Consider the following 15,838-nt stretch of genomic DNA (forward strand, 5'->3'; position numbering starts at 1 on the left):
GGGTGTGGCAAGAGGTAAGGTTTTCTCTACTATTAAGATTGATGTAAGTGGGGCCAGGGATTTAGCTCAGTGTTTTTGCTGCCTGCTGCACAAGCACAAGGACCTGAGTTCGATCCCTGGTACCAAAAAAAAAAAAAAAAAAAAAAAACTATCCAGGGCTCTGTGGTAGTTTTAGTATTATTGGACTTATCTATGGACTGAAATTGAAAGTTTCATGGAATCCATTTGTGACAATACCAAGAGCTGAAACTTTCTTGTGGGCTTCAATCTTTCTCAATTTCTTCCATGATTATTAGATTTCACTATTTCCCCTCTGACAAAGTTTAATAATTTCCATTTTTAAAACCATCTCCTTTATTACATTTATTTACCTAAGATTAGGTCTTTTTTTTTTTTTTTGGTACCTGGGGATAGAACTCGGGTCCTTGCACTTGTGAGGCAGGCGGCAGAACCACTGAGTTAAATCCCCAGCCTAGGTTGTATTTTCTTGTAGTTGTTTCCTCTCTCCTGCTCTCTTTTTATCATTGAATATTTCTTTTACCTTTTGATTGTTAGTGGGGATTATTTCAAAAGATAGCTCTTATAGTTTGTAATTTTACATTTTTCTTCCTTAATTAGTTCTTGAAAGTTTCTATATGTCTCTATTGCATAGCATATGGCATGCTTTGTTATGGCTTGTATCTAGATGTCCCCCCCAAAGCCTCATGTCATCATAAGTGGTGCTTTTTGAAGGTGGCTGGATATGTGATGCTGGAATTAAAGGTGTGTGGTCACTAAATTAGTCTAGTTTAGCATAGTTCTGTGTGTGGAAAATGGGAAGGCACCACTCAAAATGCTGGTAGCCTGGAAGGGATAAAAGGGAGAGGCAGGCTTGGAGTTGCTGCTGCTTGCTGTCTTCTTCCTGCTTGCCATGAACTGTTTCTCCTGTGATGCCCTCTGCCGTGCCACCTTGCCTTGGAGCCAGCCTACTATGGACTGAAACCTCTATAAACTGTAAGCTGAAATAAATCTTCCCTCCTTTAACTAGTGGGTGTTGAGTATTTTGAAGACACTCTCCTAACTTTGCCACAGTCCCTGCCCCTTGTTTTCTGTGTCCAGACTATTTATGCATTATTTTCTTGGTTGGACTCTGTGTGTGTGACCCAAGCTTCAGGCTTTTAGTTTTCCCTGGTCTCTGCTCATATCCATAGCTTCTAGTATGTTTAATGTTTAGATTTTTTGAAGCCAGACTGTGTAAGGATTGAGAAGTGCCAAACTGAGGAGCTCTATGTAAAAAGGGGGAAGAAGAGGGCATTAATCAGGCAGAAAGCCAAGATCAGAGGCTAAATCTGCTTTTCCCTTCCAGTTCCTCATAGCTGGAAAGGAATGGAGACCATTAGCACCATAGGTTGAGCAAGACCACAGAAGATGTGGGAGGCGAAAATCAACACCTTAGTCCAATGGGTCTATGGTAACTCAGCACCACAGACCAGGTTGCCTGAAATCAGCAGACATTAATTTCACATTGATCTGTGGGCTGAGAAATCTGAGCTAAGGGTGTAGGTAATTCAGTGTCTTGGGAGGACTCACCTTCAGCTTCACAGATGGCAACTCTCCGCTGTGTCCTAACATAGTAGGGGTGACTTGCTAGCTCTCTGGGGACTCTTTAAGAGGGCACAATCACAAGCCTGAGGGCTCTGACTGTGAAACTTGATCACCTGAGACAAGGACACAGGTCCAAACATATTGTGGGGGTGGAGGGCCTGGTGTATACATAAAGATGCAGTCCACAGCAAGGATATGGATCACATATTCAGGAAGCAAGGGGCATGCTCAGTGAAAATAGTCAACATTATAGTGTGTGCACATGGATAATTTAGGAAGTGGAACTAGGAAAAGCCTATATGATGGTCTAGTTGATGTGCTAACTGGATTGGGCCAACAGAGTGGCCAGATATTTGGGTATGTATATTACTTTGGGTATGTCTTTGAAGGTATTTTTGGATGAGATTAACATTTGAATGGGTAAACTGAGTAAAGCAGCTGGCATTGCCTTGTGTGGGTGGGGCTTATTCAGTCAGTTCATCGGTGTGGGGCCAAGTGGAACCAAAAAGCTGAGGAAGAGGAAACTCTTTCTGCCTGACGGCAGCAAGCTGGGATACTGGGTCTTCCTGCCTTGGGACAGACTGAAGCATTCCTATCCGTGGGTTTTAAGACAGCCCTGGGACCAGGCGTCACCATCAGCTCTCCTTGGACCCCACCTTGCTGACTGCAGATCTTCAGGCTTCTTAGCTTCTCTCATCACATGAGCCAATTCCTTGCAATAAAGCTCTTTGTCTATACATGTATCAATTGGTTCTCTTTCTTTGAAGAAGTCTGAATAAATAGCACCAAGGTAATACCTGCATATTGGCATCAACTTCCTTGTAAAAGAGTGAAGGCTGTTGCTAAGCATGAGGTAGAGGAGGAAAAGTAGGCTTGAGAAGCAAGGAATGAATTTTGTAGAAAAACAGAAATTACTAAACAGGACCTGTTTCTGTGGGAAAAAAAGGCATTTCTCAAGAAAAATTAATTTTTTATTTTGTGAATTTATAAGTTTATTATGTCTTTCAGCAATATTATACATTTAAGGGGTAGGGCCTGTGTCTGTAGATAGTGGATTTGGTTTATTGTTGGAGCTGTTTACTTCTCATCCCAGCTTTGCCATTTCTAGCTGCATGATCTTGGGTGGGTTACTCAACCTCTGCTCCTCAGTTTTGCCTTCTGCATCAGCCTCATAGGATTGTGGCGGAGACTACAAAAACTGCTAAGGCACTTTGAAGGCAAGAGTAGAAACCCTAAATGTGATCCACCCTGCTTGTACAGTCCCCAGGGCACCTGAGCACTCAGCACAATGTCCAGAATACGGTGAGGACTTGGTGGGCAAAGACTGTTATTCTGCAGCTCAGCCCCTCTAGTTCACTCTTGCCAACTCAGTGTCTTTTCTACTCTATTTCTATTCTTTCTTACATATGGAGGGAAAATTCTTAGAACTGTCTTTTTGGGAATTCCTCTGGAGTTATGTGTTTACCTCTGCCAGTGAAATGTGTTTGTCCAAGGTTTGAAAGAGAAAGAGAAGGAAAATAATTATTTCTTTATGGGCAGCTGGGGAGAGGTGCATAGATTTAGGCTGAAGGCACATGGAATTTTTCTTTTTCTTTTTTTAAGGTGCAACTGGGCATTTCCCTAAGAAGCATGTACTTTGCTGCTATGTGAAGCTGAGCCCATCACTGGCAGGTTGGATTTCTGATTTCTTTTTTTGGCCCTTCCAACATTTGTGTGAATTTCTAATTACTTGAATCAAATCCCTCCTTGATAAGATAGATGCCTGGGGGCTTTTGTTTTGGGACAAAACTTAATTGTTATGAGCTGAATTGTGTGTCTGTGAATTTATATATTGAAGCCCTAAAGCCCATGAACTCAGAATGTGGCTATAGTTAGAGCTAAGTTAAAATGAGACCATGAGGGTGGGTCCTAATTCAGTTTGACTGGTGACCTAAACAAAGAGGAAATTTGAACACATGGACACACCAGGATATGTGTGCACAGAGGAAAGACCAAGAGAGGACACAGTGGGAATTTGGCCATCTACAAGATCAGCCAGAGAGAGGCCACAGAGGAAACCAATTCCCCAACACCTTAACCTTGGACTTTTGGCTTTCAGAACTGTGAGTACATAAATTGATGTTGTTTAAACCACACAGTCTGTGGCATTTTGTGGTGGCAGCCTTAGGAAATGAACACCAATCTAAATATGAGCTGGACTGTTGGAACTGTACCTCTCCAAATGGTCCCTCTGATTCTTTGGAATGAAAGTACAGCTCAGGCAGTTCTCTTAGGTTCACATATTTGTGAGTTACTTAGAAAATTCACACAAAGTTCTCATGCAGAAGTTGAGGTAATACAAGTCCTATTTAAATTCTCTATCTTGGCCTAAATGGTGGGTTCTGATCAGCATCCAGAAAAATGGGCACAAAGTGTATTTTGTGGTGACATTGTGCTTCTGTACATGTGTGAGGGCAGCTGTTGTTCGTGTCCACTTCCAGCCACGCCTGGGCTCTGGTCAGCTTGAGTGCTGACACAGATCAACCACTCAGTCTGGGAGTTCGGTGCTTTCATCCAACTCTGTAGTCAGTTTGTTTTTTTCTTTTTTGGGGTACCAGGGATCAAACTTGGGTCCTTGCGCTTGCACAGCAGGTGATGAAACCACTGAGCTAAATCCCTGGTCCCTGTAGTCAGTTTTGAGGGAGAAGAAAAAAAACCAACCCAAAATAGAGAGTGGATGGGAAGTTTGGAAAAGGGATGGAAACCAGAAGTGAGTTACAAGTACCTATCGCAAAAGAGACCCAGAAGAATCTTCCTTCAGAATGGGAAAAGAATAAAAGGACTTACACTGACAATGTCCCTGTGAATCATTAACTAGATTTTCTAACCTAGATGGGCAAGTTAGGGCCTTCAAAACCTACTCTGAGCTTACTCTTTCTCCAAGAAGTGGAGGGTCAATAATACAGGCCCATAGCAAATGAACACTAAGGACACATCAGCCACTGTGGCATTTCTTGATCAAAGGAATGACAAAGAGATCACCACACATCTGACACAGTGACATCCATTTGAGCAAGTGCTACCGGCTCTTCCTGATAAGAAAATCGTCTTCCAGGGTGAACTTTCACAATGCCACGCAAGAAGTACTGACACAGCTGGTCTGATCCCAAACCAGGTCTTCCTCTAAAGTCACACATGCAACCATTCCTTCATATTCCCTCAATGAAACATTTCAAGGACTTGCCAAGTGGACATTTCCAGTGAGCAAGTCTGTTGAATCTACTGAATTTCTACAAACATCACTGTCAAACATCTGTCTACCATCCATAACAGTGGTCCCCAATATAGATAAAGCATTGCTTGCTTACTCACTGCTTGCATCCTGCTATGTGGCTCAGTTTCTAAAACACCTACAGTGTATTCTTATGCATAATTTACATACCATGGAGCTAACTGAAAGCAAGAAAATACTTTCATTTTTTCTAGAAGCTCCAAGTAGAACCAAACAGGAATGTTTTGATTTGAATGGAGGAATTAGGAATGACATTTTTTTTTCAGATTTAAAATTTTTTTTCTTAAAATGTTCTACTGTTACAGTGAGATGAAGTTGTAGTGCATATATACCAGTGTGGTTTATTCTAAGATTGTAATCCTAGTTTTCATTACATGAGATATAGAAACCTCAACTGAAGGAAGGAGAGTGGATTTTAAACAGAAGCTGTGACTGAAGGTAACAACTTTCAATTTCTTTTCTTTTATGCATAATAATAACAAGCAGGTCTTTATTTCACTATTCAAGAGAATCTTGGAGGGGTTTTGGTTATTAAGTATATATTTTGTTGTCTTTATTGCTTTATTCTTATGCCTACCTACTTACCCATACCCAGACTCTTTATGCTGACATAAATTGAATGACTCTATAAGCAGCCTAATTTCATATTCAAGTCTGATCCAATGTGCTTCTCTATAAATTGTACCTCTTTATGACTAATACAAGTGTTTTCTGAGTTTTGCATAAACTTTCTTTGGTCTGGAGGGACCCTCTACCCACTTTTAAATATATTTCTCTAAAAGGACATATGAATCATTGAAGTTCATTTTTAAAGATGTGGTTTTTACAGAAAATACTTAAACATGAGAAGACAGTGTATATTCTGTTTCTTTGATCTGTTTCCTCAAAGCCCAGGCAATGCAAGCCTAGAGATCCCCTTAGTAGAAAGCACAATCCATTAAACAAACAAGTAGGGCAATGGTCACATACACACTCCCACTTTGGAAAAATAATTTTGACTCTGTTTTCTTTGAAAAATATCAAGTATAATTGGTATTTTAATTTTAGAAGATCTTGTTAAGCAATCAGGCAGATAAAACAGGTCCAGCTAGCTTCCTATTCCATGCTAGATAATATTTAAATAAAACTTCAATTTCTAAACTCTTTCTATAGTTTTTACTGCAAAAAAAATTATAGTGGCATTAAAGGGATTTTTTTTAAAAAAACAATGCTAGTCAAACACTCCAAAACTACTGATTTCAATTTTGCATATTCCTACCTTATCTTTATGTACCTAATATATTTATTCATTTTCCAATTATCTAATTATAAAAGAGAAGAAAACAAAACAACCCAGGGCTAAATGCTGTTCCCACAGACGGGTATTTTGTGACACTGATGGCGTTAGGGGAAAGAACCAAAATAGTCAAGTCCTGTGGTCTTGCTGAGCTGCCAATGCCCGGTTTCCATGTTAGCATCTACCCCAAGTCCCTAAATTCCTGTTTTTCATTTATTAGTGACCCCTGATTTCCCCCACTGCATAACCCTAACAATAAGAGGGCAGGGGCAGATTGCTTAGTACATTGCTGGGAGAATAACACATTCAGTTACCAAGGAAAACCAAAAGAAACGGGAACTGGCGTCCTTCTGCTGGCTCCAAGTCTATCTCATTCCCTTAATTATCCCTCATTCTCCCAAGAGCACAGATTTGTGATAAAGAACAAATCACTGTTGCCACATTTAACACTTGTACATTTTATTGAATTAAATCAGCCATTGTACAACATTGCAGCTATGTATTGTTAGTGTTGTATTTTTTTCCGTTAACTAATACATGCCCTCATAGATATATTCAATTAGCGTTATCACCATGGGAACAAAATGCTGATTCATCAACTGAAAATTCACTTCTTCTCACATATTCAAGTTTTTCTGATAACACAGCAAAAATCAAAAATCAAAGGAAGGTGAATAACAATTATGTTGTTACACAGACATCATCTGCACTGCAAATTACACACGGAAATGCTTGTCGGGTTCCAGGTGGAGGCTGAGACAGAGGGCCTTGGTGAGTGCCACAAAGGTCCATGGGGGCCTCTCTCTTTTCAGTGCCAAAGAACGCTCTATTCCCATCCAGCTGCCAGAAGTGCTAGCGTTGGAGGGTTAGGAGATTTGGCTTAGGGGAAACCGGCCCCCCCCACCAGAACATTTTTTTCTCTTGGCAAAGTTACTTTAAATAATGAAGTGCCATGGTTTGTCACATTGGCTGTTGACATTCGGAGCAATGAGTCATTTTTGCACAAGAAAAGACCAGATAGAATTGGAAAAAGTTCAATCCCTGGAGGATAGACTTTTAAAAAAATTTCATCTTCATTGAATATACTTTTAACAAATAACTGGTTCAAAATGTATACTGTTTACATGAATATATTTATGAATATATATAATATATGTTAAAATGCTACACAGCTTCAACCACTAGAGGAATAAGAAATAGGACATGGAAATCACTTCAGATTGTTCCAGTCCCTTCTTTGAAACAAACAGAGAAGTGGACAAATGCACTTAAGAGTTTCCAAGGGAGTTGGATTTCAAATAAATAAACCAAAAATTTTAACCAAAAACCAAACTTTCAAAGGATTTCTCAACCTTGTCTGAAAGCTGAAAAACAGATCTAGCTGGGAAGTGAAGTTTTCACTCAGGGCAAAAAGAATGAAAACCATTGCTGTGATGAGAAGAGGAGTTTGGGCTGTGGGTTTGATTCTTAAATGCCACGTGCAGGTATTCGAGAAGATATAAAGCTGGGGGGCGGGGATAAAAAGAAACCACTCCGACAGGGCGACGGGATTTAACTTTTTTTTTGTAGTAAGTAAATCTTGTTTCCAATGAATTTATGTACAGTGCAGTGGCCGGAAGAAAGTACCACCAGTAAGACAGCATGGTTTGCTAAAGCAGCAAGGGAAACTGGAAAACTACAGTAGTTATAACTTTTAAAATACCCTGCCAACATGTCCAAAATCAAAAAGACCTGAAGATGCTAGAATGCCACAGGAAGTAGCTTCTTGCAACCAAATATCTCATTGTCTCCATCTCTTTGCTTTCTGCTCCCTTTTCTCCTTCCCCAGAGTCATAGATGATGGCTGGCCAGCACCAGCAGTAGCTTTGTAGTGAGGACAGTTCTTCAGGATTATTGACTCTTCTTTAGGAGCAATGGCTACTCTGGAAGTCCTAAGGACATGGTAGTTCTGCAGTGCTTCTTTCACCGTCAAACTGTGTTGTTTAATCATTTGATTGTGTTAGCAATATCTTTATTAACCATTGTTCAGCAATTTCTAGAGACCTTTTATTCCATGATTCCCAGTGTAGTTATGGTAGGCAGTGGTTTGATTTTAACATATTGTTCATCTGAGCATTTCAGCTATATACATTGTACATGGGTATCCTGAGGAAGGAGTCCTCTGGGTCGTCACTGAAAGAGGTCTGCAGGTGAAGTTCTTCTAATCGATGGATTTCCGTGAGCATGAGCAGGAACACAGAACAGTGAGGGTGGCCAGGTCCCAGGCTCACACAGACACACCAAGGAGTGGGTGCAGCATCCACAAGGAAGGATGCTATCTTTGGTCACAGATTAGTTTATCATTAGAGAGAATGCGGAAAAACTAAAACAGAATGATGTATATTTGCTAACAGTGGAAATGTCAGGGGATCCCATTAAGTGGGCCAGTGAAATCACTCCTCTAAGGAACTGGGAAGTTGCATATTGTGTGAATGCATGGTTTCTGGTGTGAGAATTGGGAAGCCCCTCATGTAGCCTTTTGCTTCAAGTCCTCCTGGTGGAAATGCCGAAGGAGTTGCTCGAGGTCATGCTGGAGGTCGTCCTGGCCTAATGCTTCTGGTACATCTTCCAGGTGCTCCAGATCAACACGTTTCCCATGCCAGTCCTTCACCACAGCCCTCTTCTGTGTCTTGGCTTTACTGATTGTTGTCCTGAAGAAGAGTGGACAGGAGAGAATTATGCTTTTTTTTTTTTTTTTTGATACCGGGGATCGAACTCGGGTCCTTGCGCTTGTGCAGCAGGTGGCAAAACCACTGAGCTAAATCCCCGGCCCACATATTATGCTTCCTTGACTGCTAAAAGGCAGCCTCTAGAAGTGAGGTTAACTGTGACCTTAAAATCCTCCCTGTCTTACTTCTAAATAGTTCTACACCAAGCTAACAGTATAACAGCTACAGGGATCTGTTCATCTCTTTCTTATGACCACCATAACTGAAATGATTTATGAAACTTTGAGAGTATATTTTGGAGGTGGGTATGGTGGCATATGCTTGTACTGCAAGCACTCTGGGAGGCTGAGGCAGGAGGACTGCAAGTTTGAGCCCAGCCTGGGCAACTTAGAGAATTAGCAAGACTGTCTCAAAATAAAAAAAGGGCCTGAGCATGTAGCTCAGTGTGAAAGCCCTGGGTTCAATCTCCAGTACACCCCCCCAAAAAAGTGTATGTTGGAACAAGGAGTAATTTTTAAAAACCTTTAAGAAATGTTTCAAATAAATGAAGCCATGTTTCAATATGATTCTCTCAAAAAGAACACATATAATCATTCATTTTTAAATTAAGTTTTATTGATCTCAAAGACCCCGATTCATCAAAAGCAAAGATGAATAGTATATAATTGAATTTACTCTACACCACCTTAGTTGCCCACTTCATCCTTAGAGTCATCTCCTGACCCAAGCTTCCCAGAGTGACATTCTGGGAGAACTTCTCCAGGAGGCACTTTCTTTACAAAGTGACATATTATTCTACCATACACAGGAAAGTGACGATGACCAAGAGGCTCCTCAAGATTCATCTGGGTGGGGAGGAGGAAGAAGAAATAGAAGAAAACCCCTGAGAGACAAAGGCATTCTCTGTACTCCACACTTTGCTCATTCTGGGCATCATGCTGCCTTTTAACAGCCTTTTGTTTGCTTGCCTCCCTCATCAGACTGGTGGTTCCTTGAGAAAAGATGCTATAACTTTATTCATTGATTGATTTCTTTTTGAGACAGAGTTCAGGCTGGACTTGAACTCACTACACAGTCCATGCTGCCCCGAACTCTTGGTGATCCTCCTGCCTCAGCCTCTGAAGTGCTGAGATTACGGGTGTGTATCACCATGCCTGGCAAGATGCTCTCACTTAGAACTATATTTCATACTATTGATTTCCTGTATCCCTACTTGAAAATAATCATATCCTAGTTTGTTCACTCTTCGTTCTTCTTACAGTCTGCCTTGTAAATATAATTACTCATTCCACAAACATTTGATAAATGTGTTTTATGTGCCAGGCACAATTATTATAACAAATAAGGAAACTCAATTTTACAAGAATTTAAGCAATACCCAAATTAAAAAAAAATAAGTGTTAGCATGCAGTGGTGCCAAGAATCCATAAGCACAGGGCCCTGCATCATCCCTGAAACTGATGTAGGACATGACCAGTGTCTGGAGACTGGCTCAGTATTTTCCTTATGGATTCCTAATGTCCAGAAGCTAGAAGTTCTGCCCACCTCCTGACACCTCTAAGTATTCATTAAGATCAACCTGAGTTTTAAAAAAAATGACTCACTTCAGCCTGAATGCTCCCAGTTTTGTTCCCTTCTCCCTCCTCTCCTGTTCTCTCACTCTTCTTTGATATAACATGAATTACTTTGGCAAGTTAAATTGGTTCCTTTCGATGAAATGGTTAAATATGATTCCAGTGGTGAAAATCAGGTTACATTTTTCTACATATGCAACACCCATTATCTTTTCTCCTAAAAAGGCAGATATCTGACTATTTCTTCCAAGAGCTAGGAGAAGCCTTATAGCAGTGGAGTCAGGGGATGGGCCTCCATTGTAGGGCATTTCCTGTCTTTTCTGTAGGTTATGAGGATAGTTGAAAAATACGGTGCATACTTAAATTTTAAAAATGTACTACAATGGAACACATGCTGCCATGAGTCTTCCTCAAAAACTCCCCTCACTTCAAGCACAGCCCCTCATTCTTGCCACTTTCTGAAGCAATTCTGGAAGTCCTCTTCCGTGAGTGCCTTTAGTTGCACTGCCAGGGCTGCCTTGATATCCTGACTTGATTCTGAACAGTTCCCTTTGATGGTCATTTTGACTTCGAAGAAGACCCAGAAGTTATACAATGTTAGATCCAATAAATAAGGTGAACGAGCACATACCATCATGTTTTTATGACCCTGTGTTTCTGTTGGATGGTGCTTGGCAGTAGCATTCGCAGTATTTTTTATCACACCTCATAAAGACACTCATGAAAGAAAACTTCCAGAACAGCTTCAGAAAATGGCATGCATTATGGAATAAGTATGTTTGAAGCGAGGGTGGGTATTTAGAGAGGAAATATGGTGATGTGTCTTTTTCTGCAATAACTTAAAAAATTTAAATATTCACCATACGTTTTGATCACCCCTTGTACGCAGATGCATGCTTATGAATGTGAACATGTATATGATAAAATGCCTTTGGCAATGTATAAGTTTCAGTGTGGCACATCACCGAGTTCCATGACAGACTAACTGTGGGAATGCAATCAAACTGTCTTCAAATTCAACAGCTATAACAAAGAACCTTGCATTAACTGATCTCCAAATCTATTCTACTCCAAATTGGTCCTGTGATGTTAGAACACACAGGGATTGTGTAGTTTCACCTGACTAACTAGAAACAAGACTTAAAAGTCCAGAATATAAAAAGCATTTTATACTAAATTCATGTCTCATTTTTTAAAGTTCTGAAATAGCAATTGTACTCTTTTAAATTCATAGCTGCTGCTGTTTTTCACATTTGATTGGAGGCCGAAATGTGACAGAACCTTTAATTTTGCTGTTCTAATTATTATGTTTTAGAGGCTTAACATAGCCTGGAGAGTCGATCCCCGGTTCCAAAAAACCCTCAAAACAAACAAAATAGCCTGGAGAGTATTATAAATGACAATATTTCTCTTCTTTTCAATGAGATGAAAAGCACAATAGTGACGGATTACCATTATGCCTTTCACTGAGAAGCTGAGCATTTTATTAGTGCCAATTCTGACAGTATTGCTAGAGGACCAGGGGGAAGCAGACCTTGTGAATGGTCCCATATTGGTACCTCAAACCCATGATGGAGGCAGGGGCAACTCAAAGCACATCTCTGCCTCCCCGCTTCTGTATGGAGAAAGAGAGCTGGCAGCTGCTTTAAATGGTTTCTTATTTTACCAAAGCCCCTGGCTTCATACTCTCTATGTATATTCAGGTCCTGGGCATCAAAACCATGCTCATGCTACTTGCCACTCACATGCAGAGCCACGAAACAGCTTGTGAAAAACAAAAAGCATGTACCATGCAAAGGAATGATTTGCTAAAAGGGAGCTGACTGTAGCTGCTCACAAAGTTAATTCATGAGCAATGGATTAGACTCCTCCTTCTCTGCTCTTTCAGTCTGCCAACACAATGGGTTCCCAGCTGGTGGGCTTCTACATTGGTGGCATACAAAGACCCAGGGAGTCCGATTGTGTTAGCTGTCATCTCACTGCCACTGTGCCCGAGCATTTCTTTTACACCCCCATCCATCAGGACACTGCAAGTATGACATGCCAACAAAGCTACCATTGGATCAAAGCCTTATGATACAGGGGTCAGCAGTTTCTGAAGAGTTTTACATGTGTCAGGGCTGTCTTTCTTTTCCTAGAATGGGAATTTTTTTTATGGTGTTAGTTGGCAATGCATCATCCCATGCTAACCCAAACCTTTTAATTATTGATCCATCCTCTTTCAGGATTTCCTTCTCTACTAAACTGGGGAGGTGGACTTTCATGTGGCTACCTGTGTAACTCAAAGCCTGAGGTTAAAAAAAAAAAGAAAAAAGAAAAGAAAAGACAATACTCATCACAATCCAGTCTTCAAACCAATCTACCACTTTGCTAATTCAGAGCCAATTTGAAAAGATATCTGTGAAAGGATAAATAAAAAGTACTCCCAGTAGCATACGTAGGTATTCTGATTAAACAAGTTTCTTAAAATTTCCCATTTGCAAGGGAGATTTGTTATATTACTTTACAAAGCTGCTAAATGACATCCATACCAACTGACTTTTAATTTCCTCCATTGCAGTGTACTCCTTCCTACCCTGGACTCTCTAATGGTAAATATATTGACTGGGAACAAAAACAACCCAGGTCCAGTGTACAACTCCAGGAATTCATCTTCTAAATATCCAAGGTTGCTGGCTGTCAAGTCTGAAGGACTAAAAGTATTTAAATAAGATTTGGTTTTAATATCCAAGTACATTCATATACTCAATATGTGTTCTCAATAGACTCATATACTCAATATATGATCATGATCAATATATGATTCATATACTCAACATATGATCTCAATATATGTTGTGAGTCTAGTAGGGGATACACCTATAGCATTTAATTCTGAAATGTTTCAATGGCAAAAACTATTTTGCAAGTGTTTACACATGCCCATTCCCCCTTCATCAAAACTCTTGGGACCAGATGTGGTTCAGAATTGAGATTTTAGAAATAGCCTGGATACCCTAATATCCCAGAGAAGGTAGAGACCACATCCTTTAACCAAACTCAATTCCTATCAGAAAGCAAAACATATGTAATTTCACTCTAAGACAACAAGACTTCACGCCAGTTCATATAAAATGTTATGTCAAGTTCCATGCCAGTTTATGCTAAGCCAAATTAGCTTGCTACTAACTTAGAAAATTTGTTTTGGTTTTTAGAATTTTTGGATTTTGGAATTATAGTAAGGGTCTGCAAATCTGCTATGTGAACCCATTTCTTAATTGGTGGGAACTGGAACTCAATAACTACACATCACTTTAAAATATACAAATATAGAAAACATGTAAATTTTTAAACTATCACAGCAATATTGAGAGAATCAGCTAGGAAGGATAATTTGCACCATCTTTATTTTTTTCCATATTATTTGGGAGTGCAAAACACTTTTGGGACTTTTAGATAAGATACAGGATCATGCCCTGACTCCAAAGATTCTGATCTTAATTTACCAGAAGTAAATCTTGATCATGTGGATATTTAAGAGCATGAATGAACATGAATGAACACCATAGATTGAAGAAACATTACTTCACTGTATAAATTAAACAGGAAATCTGCTCTCTTTAATTATTATGCACAATTCTATACATTTGTGTATGAAATGACATAATGACAAACAATTTTCAAACTCAAAAGCAAATATAAAATACAAGTCAAAAGGCAAAAAAGACAAAATGATGCTTCTATACCTCGTCAAAGTCATCTTTGGCTGAAGGAAGGTCAGTGGCTAAACTAGAATCCCCCAGATGTTTCTCCATCCTCTCTCCACAGACCACAGTGGTTTTAACAACTTTGCTGACTCTACGGCCTTCTACTGGTTCAGCCTGAAATTGTGAGGTACTGGACAGAATGCTGGGTTCAGACAAAGTCACCTAATGGATGAAGGACACACAATGCAGTTTCTGACTGCCAAAATGTAACAAATGATGAACTTTTCTATGCTAAAAAATAAAACAATTATAATATTGCCTAGTGAACTAAAAAAAAAAGCATTTTGGAGAAGTGAAGCAGTTACAACAAAATAAATATAATCAATTAGTGGTGTCTATGTAATGCATGTATCTCTACAGCACCTATATCAACCAGTTGGTCACTTGAATAAAAATCTGTCAGTCTGTTTTGAAAGAACTGACAGCTCAGTGCAATGCAGATAGGGTAATCCATGCCTGAACTCTCTTTTCCCAGGCATAAATGGTTTCATTTGCAGTATGAGGGTATAGTTAACCCCAAAGGAGGAACTCAAAAGGTATGAGAAATTGGAAAGTAGATTTCTCGAGGCTCTCCTGTCTTTAAAAATAAGATTTTGAGGATATAAATGAAGGCAAAATGGTGAGAATTTCACAAATTATATATCAAAAAAGTAAGCATGTCCCTGAAACTGGGAAATAAAACAGAAAGAAATAAACTGTGAATCAAAGAGTTTCTGGGTCCTGACTTTAGTGACCCCCAAAGGCAGAAGTCTGACTTCAGAAGGCCGATGTGCCAACCAAGGACAAGCTCCAAAATCTCTTCATAACATATGCCCACCGAGCAACTGGGATTTTATTCTTTAAGAATTTGACTTTTGGATATTTGCTGTGGTCAACCATGAATTAAACAGAAAATAGAAATGAGACTGAACAAGCGGTGAGAATAATGGCTAAAAGCTTCCTGATGGCTACTTTCAAATTACACAAAATTATGAAAAAAACAAATGAGTGGGTAGCTATGAGCAGACTGCAAGGTTCACGTGAACAGGCAGGCTCTTCCAACTTGCTAAGTTCTCTTTTGCTCTCTGAAATAATACTTGGAGATCAGGCAGTCTCACCTCTGACTGCTCGGCGTCACTCTTCAGTACAACACGCTTTATCACTTTGGAATAACCGTCTCCACCTTCGATGTTCACAGGCTGCTGTGGTGTCCCTTGCATCGTGATCTCTTCTTTCTCTGTGCCATCAGAGGACACGTACCGCCTGATGATTTTTCTGGTAACCTAAAACATATTTATATATCTGATTGTTGAGTCTCAATACTATCATACTGATCCATTTTAAACAGGAACTCTGAAAGCAGCTGTGAAAGGAGACACTAGACAGTACCTTCTTCACCACGGTGTGCCCATGCTCATCAATGTATTCTTCTTCGGTGACACTTTCTGGCGGTATCTCAGGCATGTCCTCTCCCTAAACAGTTGTGACAAAAGGGTCACATCAGTACTTGGCACCAATTCTAGGAACTACTTCCAAGTGCTTATCATGTGAGGAACGTTAGAAAACCCAAAGGTGATGTGGAGAAGCACTGTTGAGATGCAAAATCCTGTTAAATAGTTTAATAAAAAGCATCAGGTGGGTGGTAACATGCTTAGGAGAAGGTGATCAAAGTTAGGTAAAACTTAGACCAACAAACAAGG

The 15,838-nt window shown here is 39.8% G+C and overlaps 1 protein-coding gene across 44 annotated transcripts in view; it reads right to left on the minus strand.

Moving 5' to 3' along the window:
* Positions 1-6,569: 6,569 nt before the first annotated feature.
* The window catches only part of Ank2 (ankyrin 2), a 567,339-nt gene continuing 558,070 nt past the window's right edge, over positions 6,570-15,838 (minus strand). For 38 of the 44 annotated variants that reach the window (XM_087198843.1, XM_087198849.1, XM_087198848.1 and 35 more), the window contains 5 exons: positions 15,528-15,611; positions 15,257-15,421; positions 14,139-14,321; positions 12,610-12,701; positions 6,570-8,821 (listed from right to left, as the gene is read on the minus strand). In XM_087198843.1, the coding sequence (XP_087054969.1) occupies positions 8,638-8,821; positions 12,610-12,701; positions 14,139-14,321; positions 15,257-15,421; positions 15,528-15,611 (708 nt within the window). In that variant the 3' untranslated portion in view covers positions 6,570-8,637. The remainder of the gene's footprint in view (positions 8,822-12,609; positions 12,702-14,138; positions 14,322-15,256; positions 15,422-15,527; positions 15,612-15,838) is intronic. The other 6 variants (XM_087198854.1, XM_087198850.1, XM_087198851.1 and 3 more) reach the window with 2 other exon arrangements.

Source organism: Heterocephalus glaber, unplaced genomic scaffold (assembly GCF_053883595.1).
Source record: "Heterocephalus glaber isolate CG9 unplaced genomic scaffold, H.glaber_assembly_v1.0 deba00001688, whole genome shotgun sequence".
Classification (NCBI taxonomy): Eukaryota; Metazoa; Chordata; class Mammalia; order Rodentia; family Bathyergidae; genus Heterocephalus; species Heterocephalus glaber.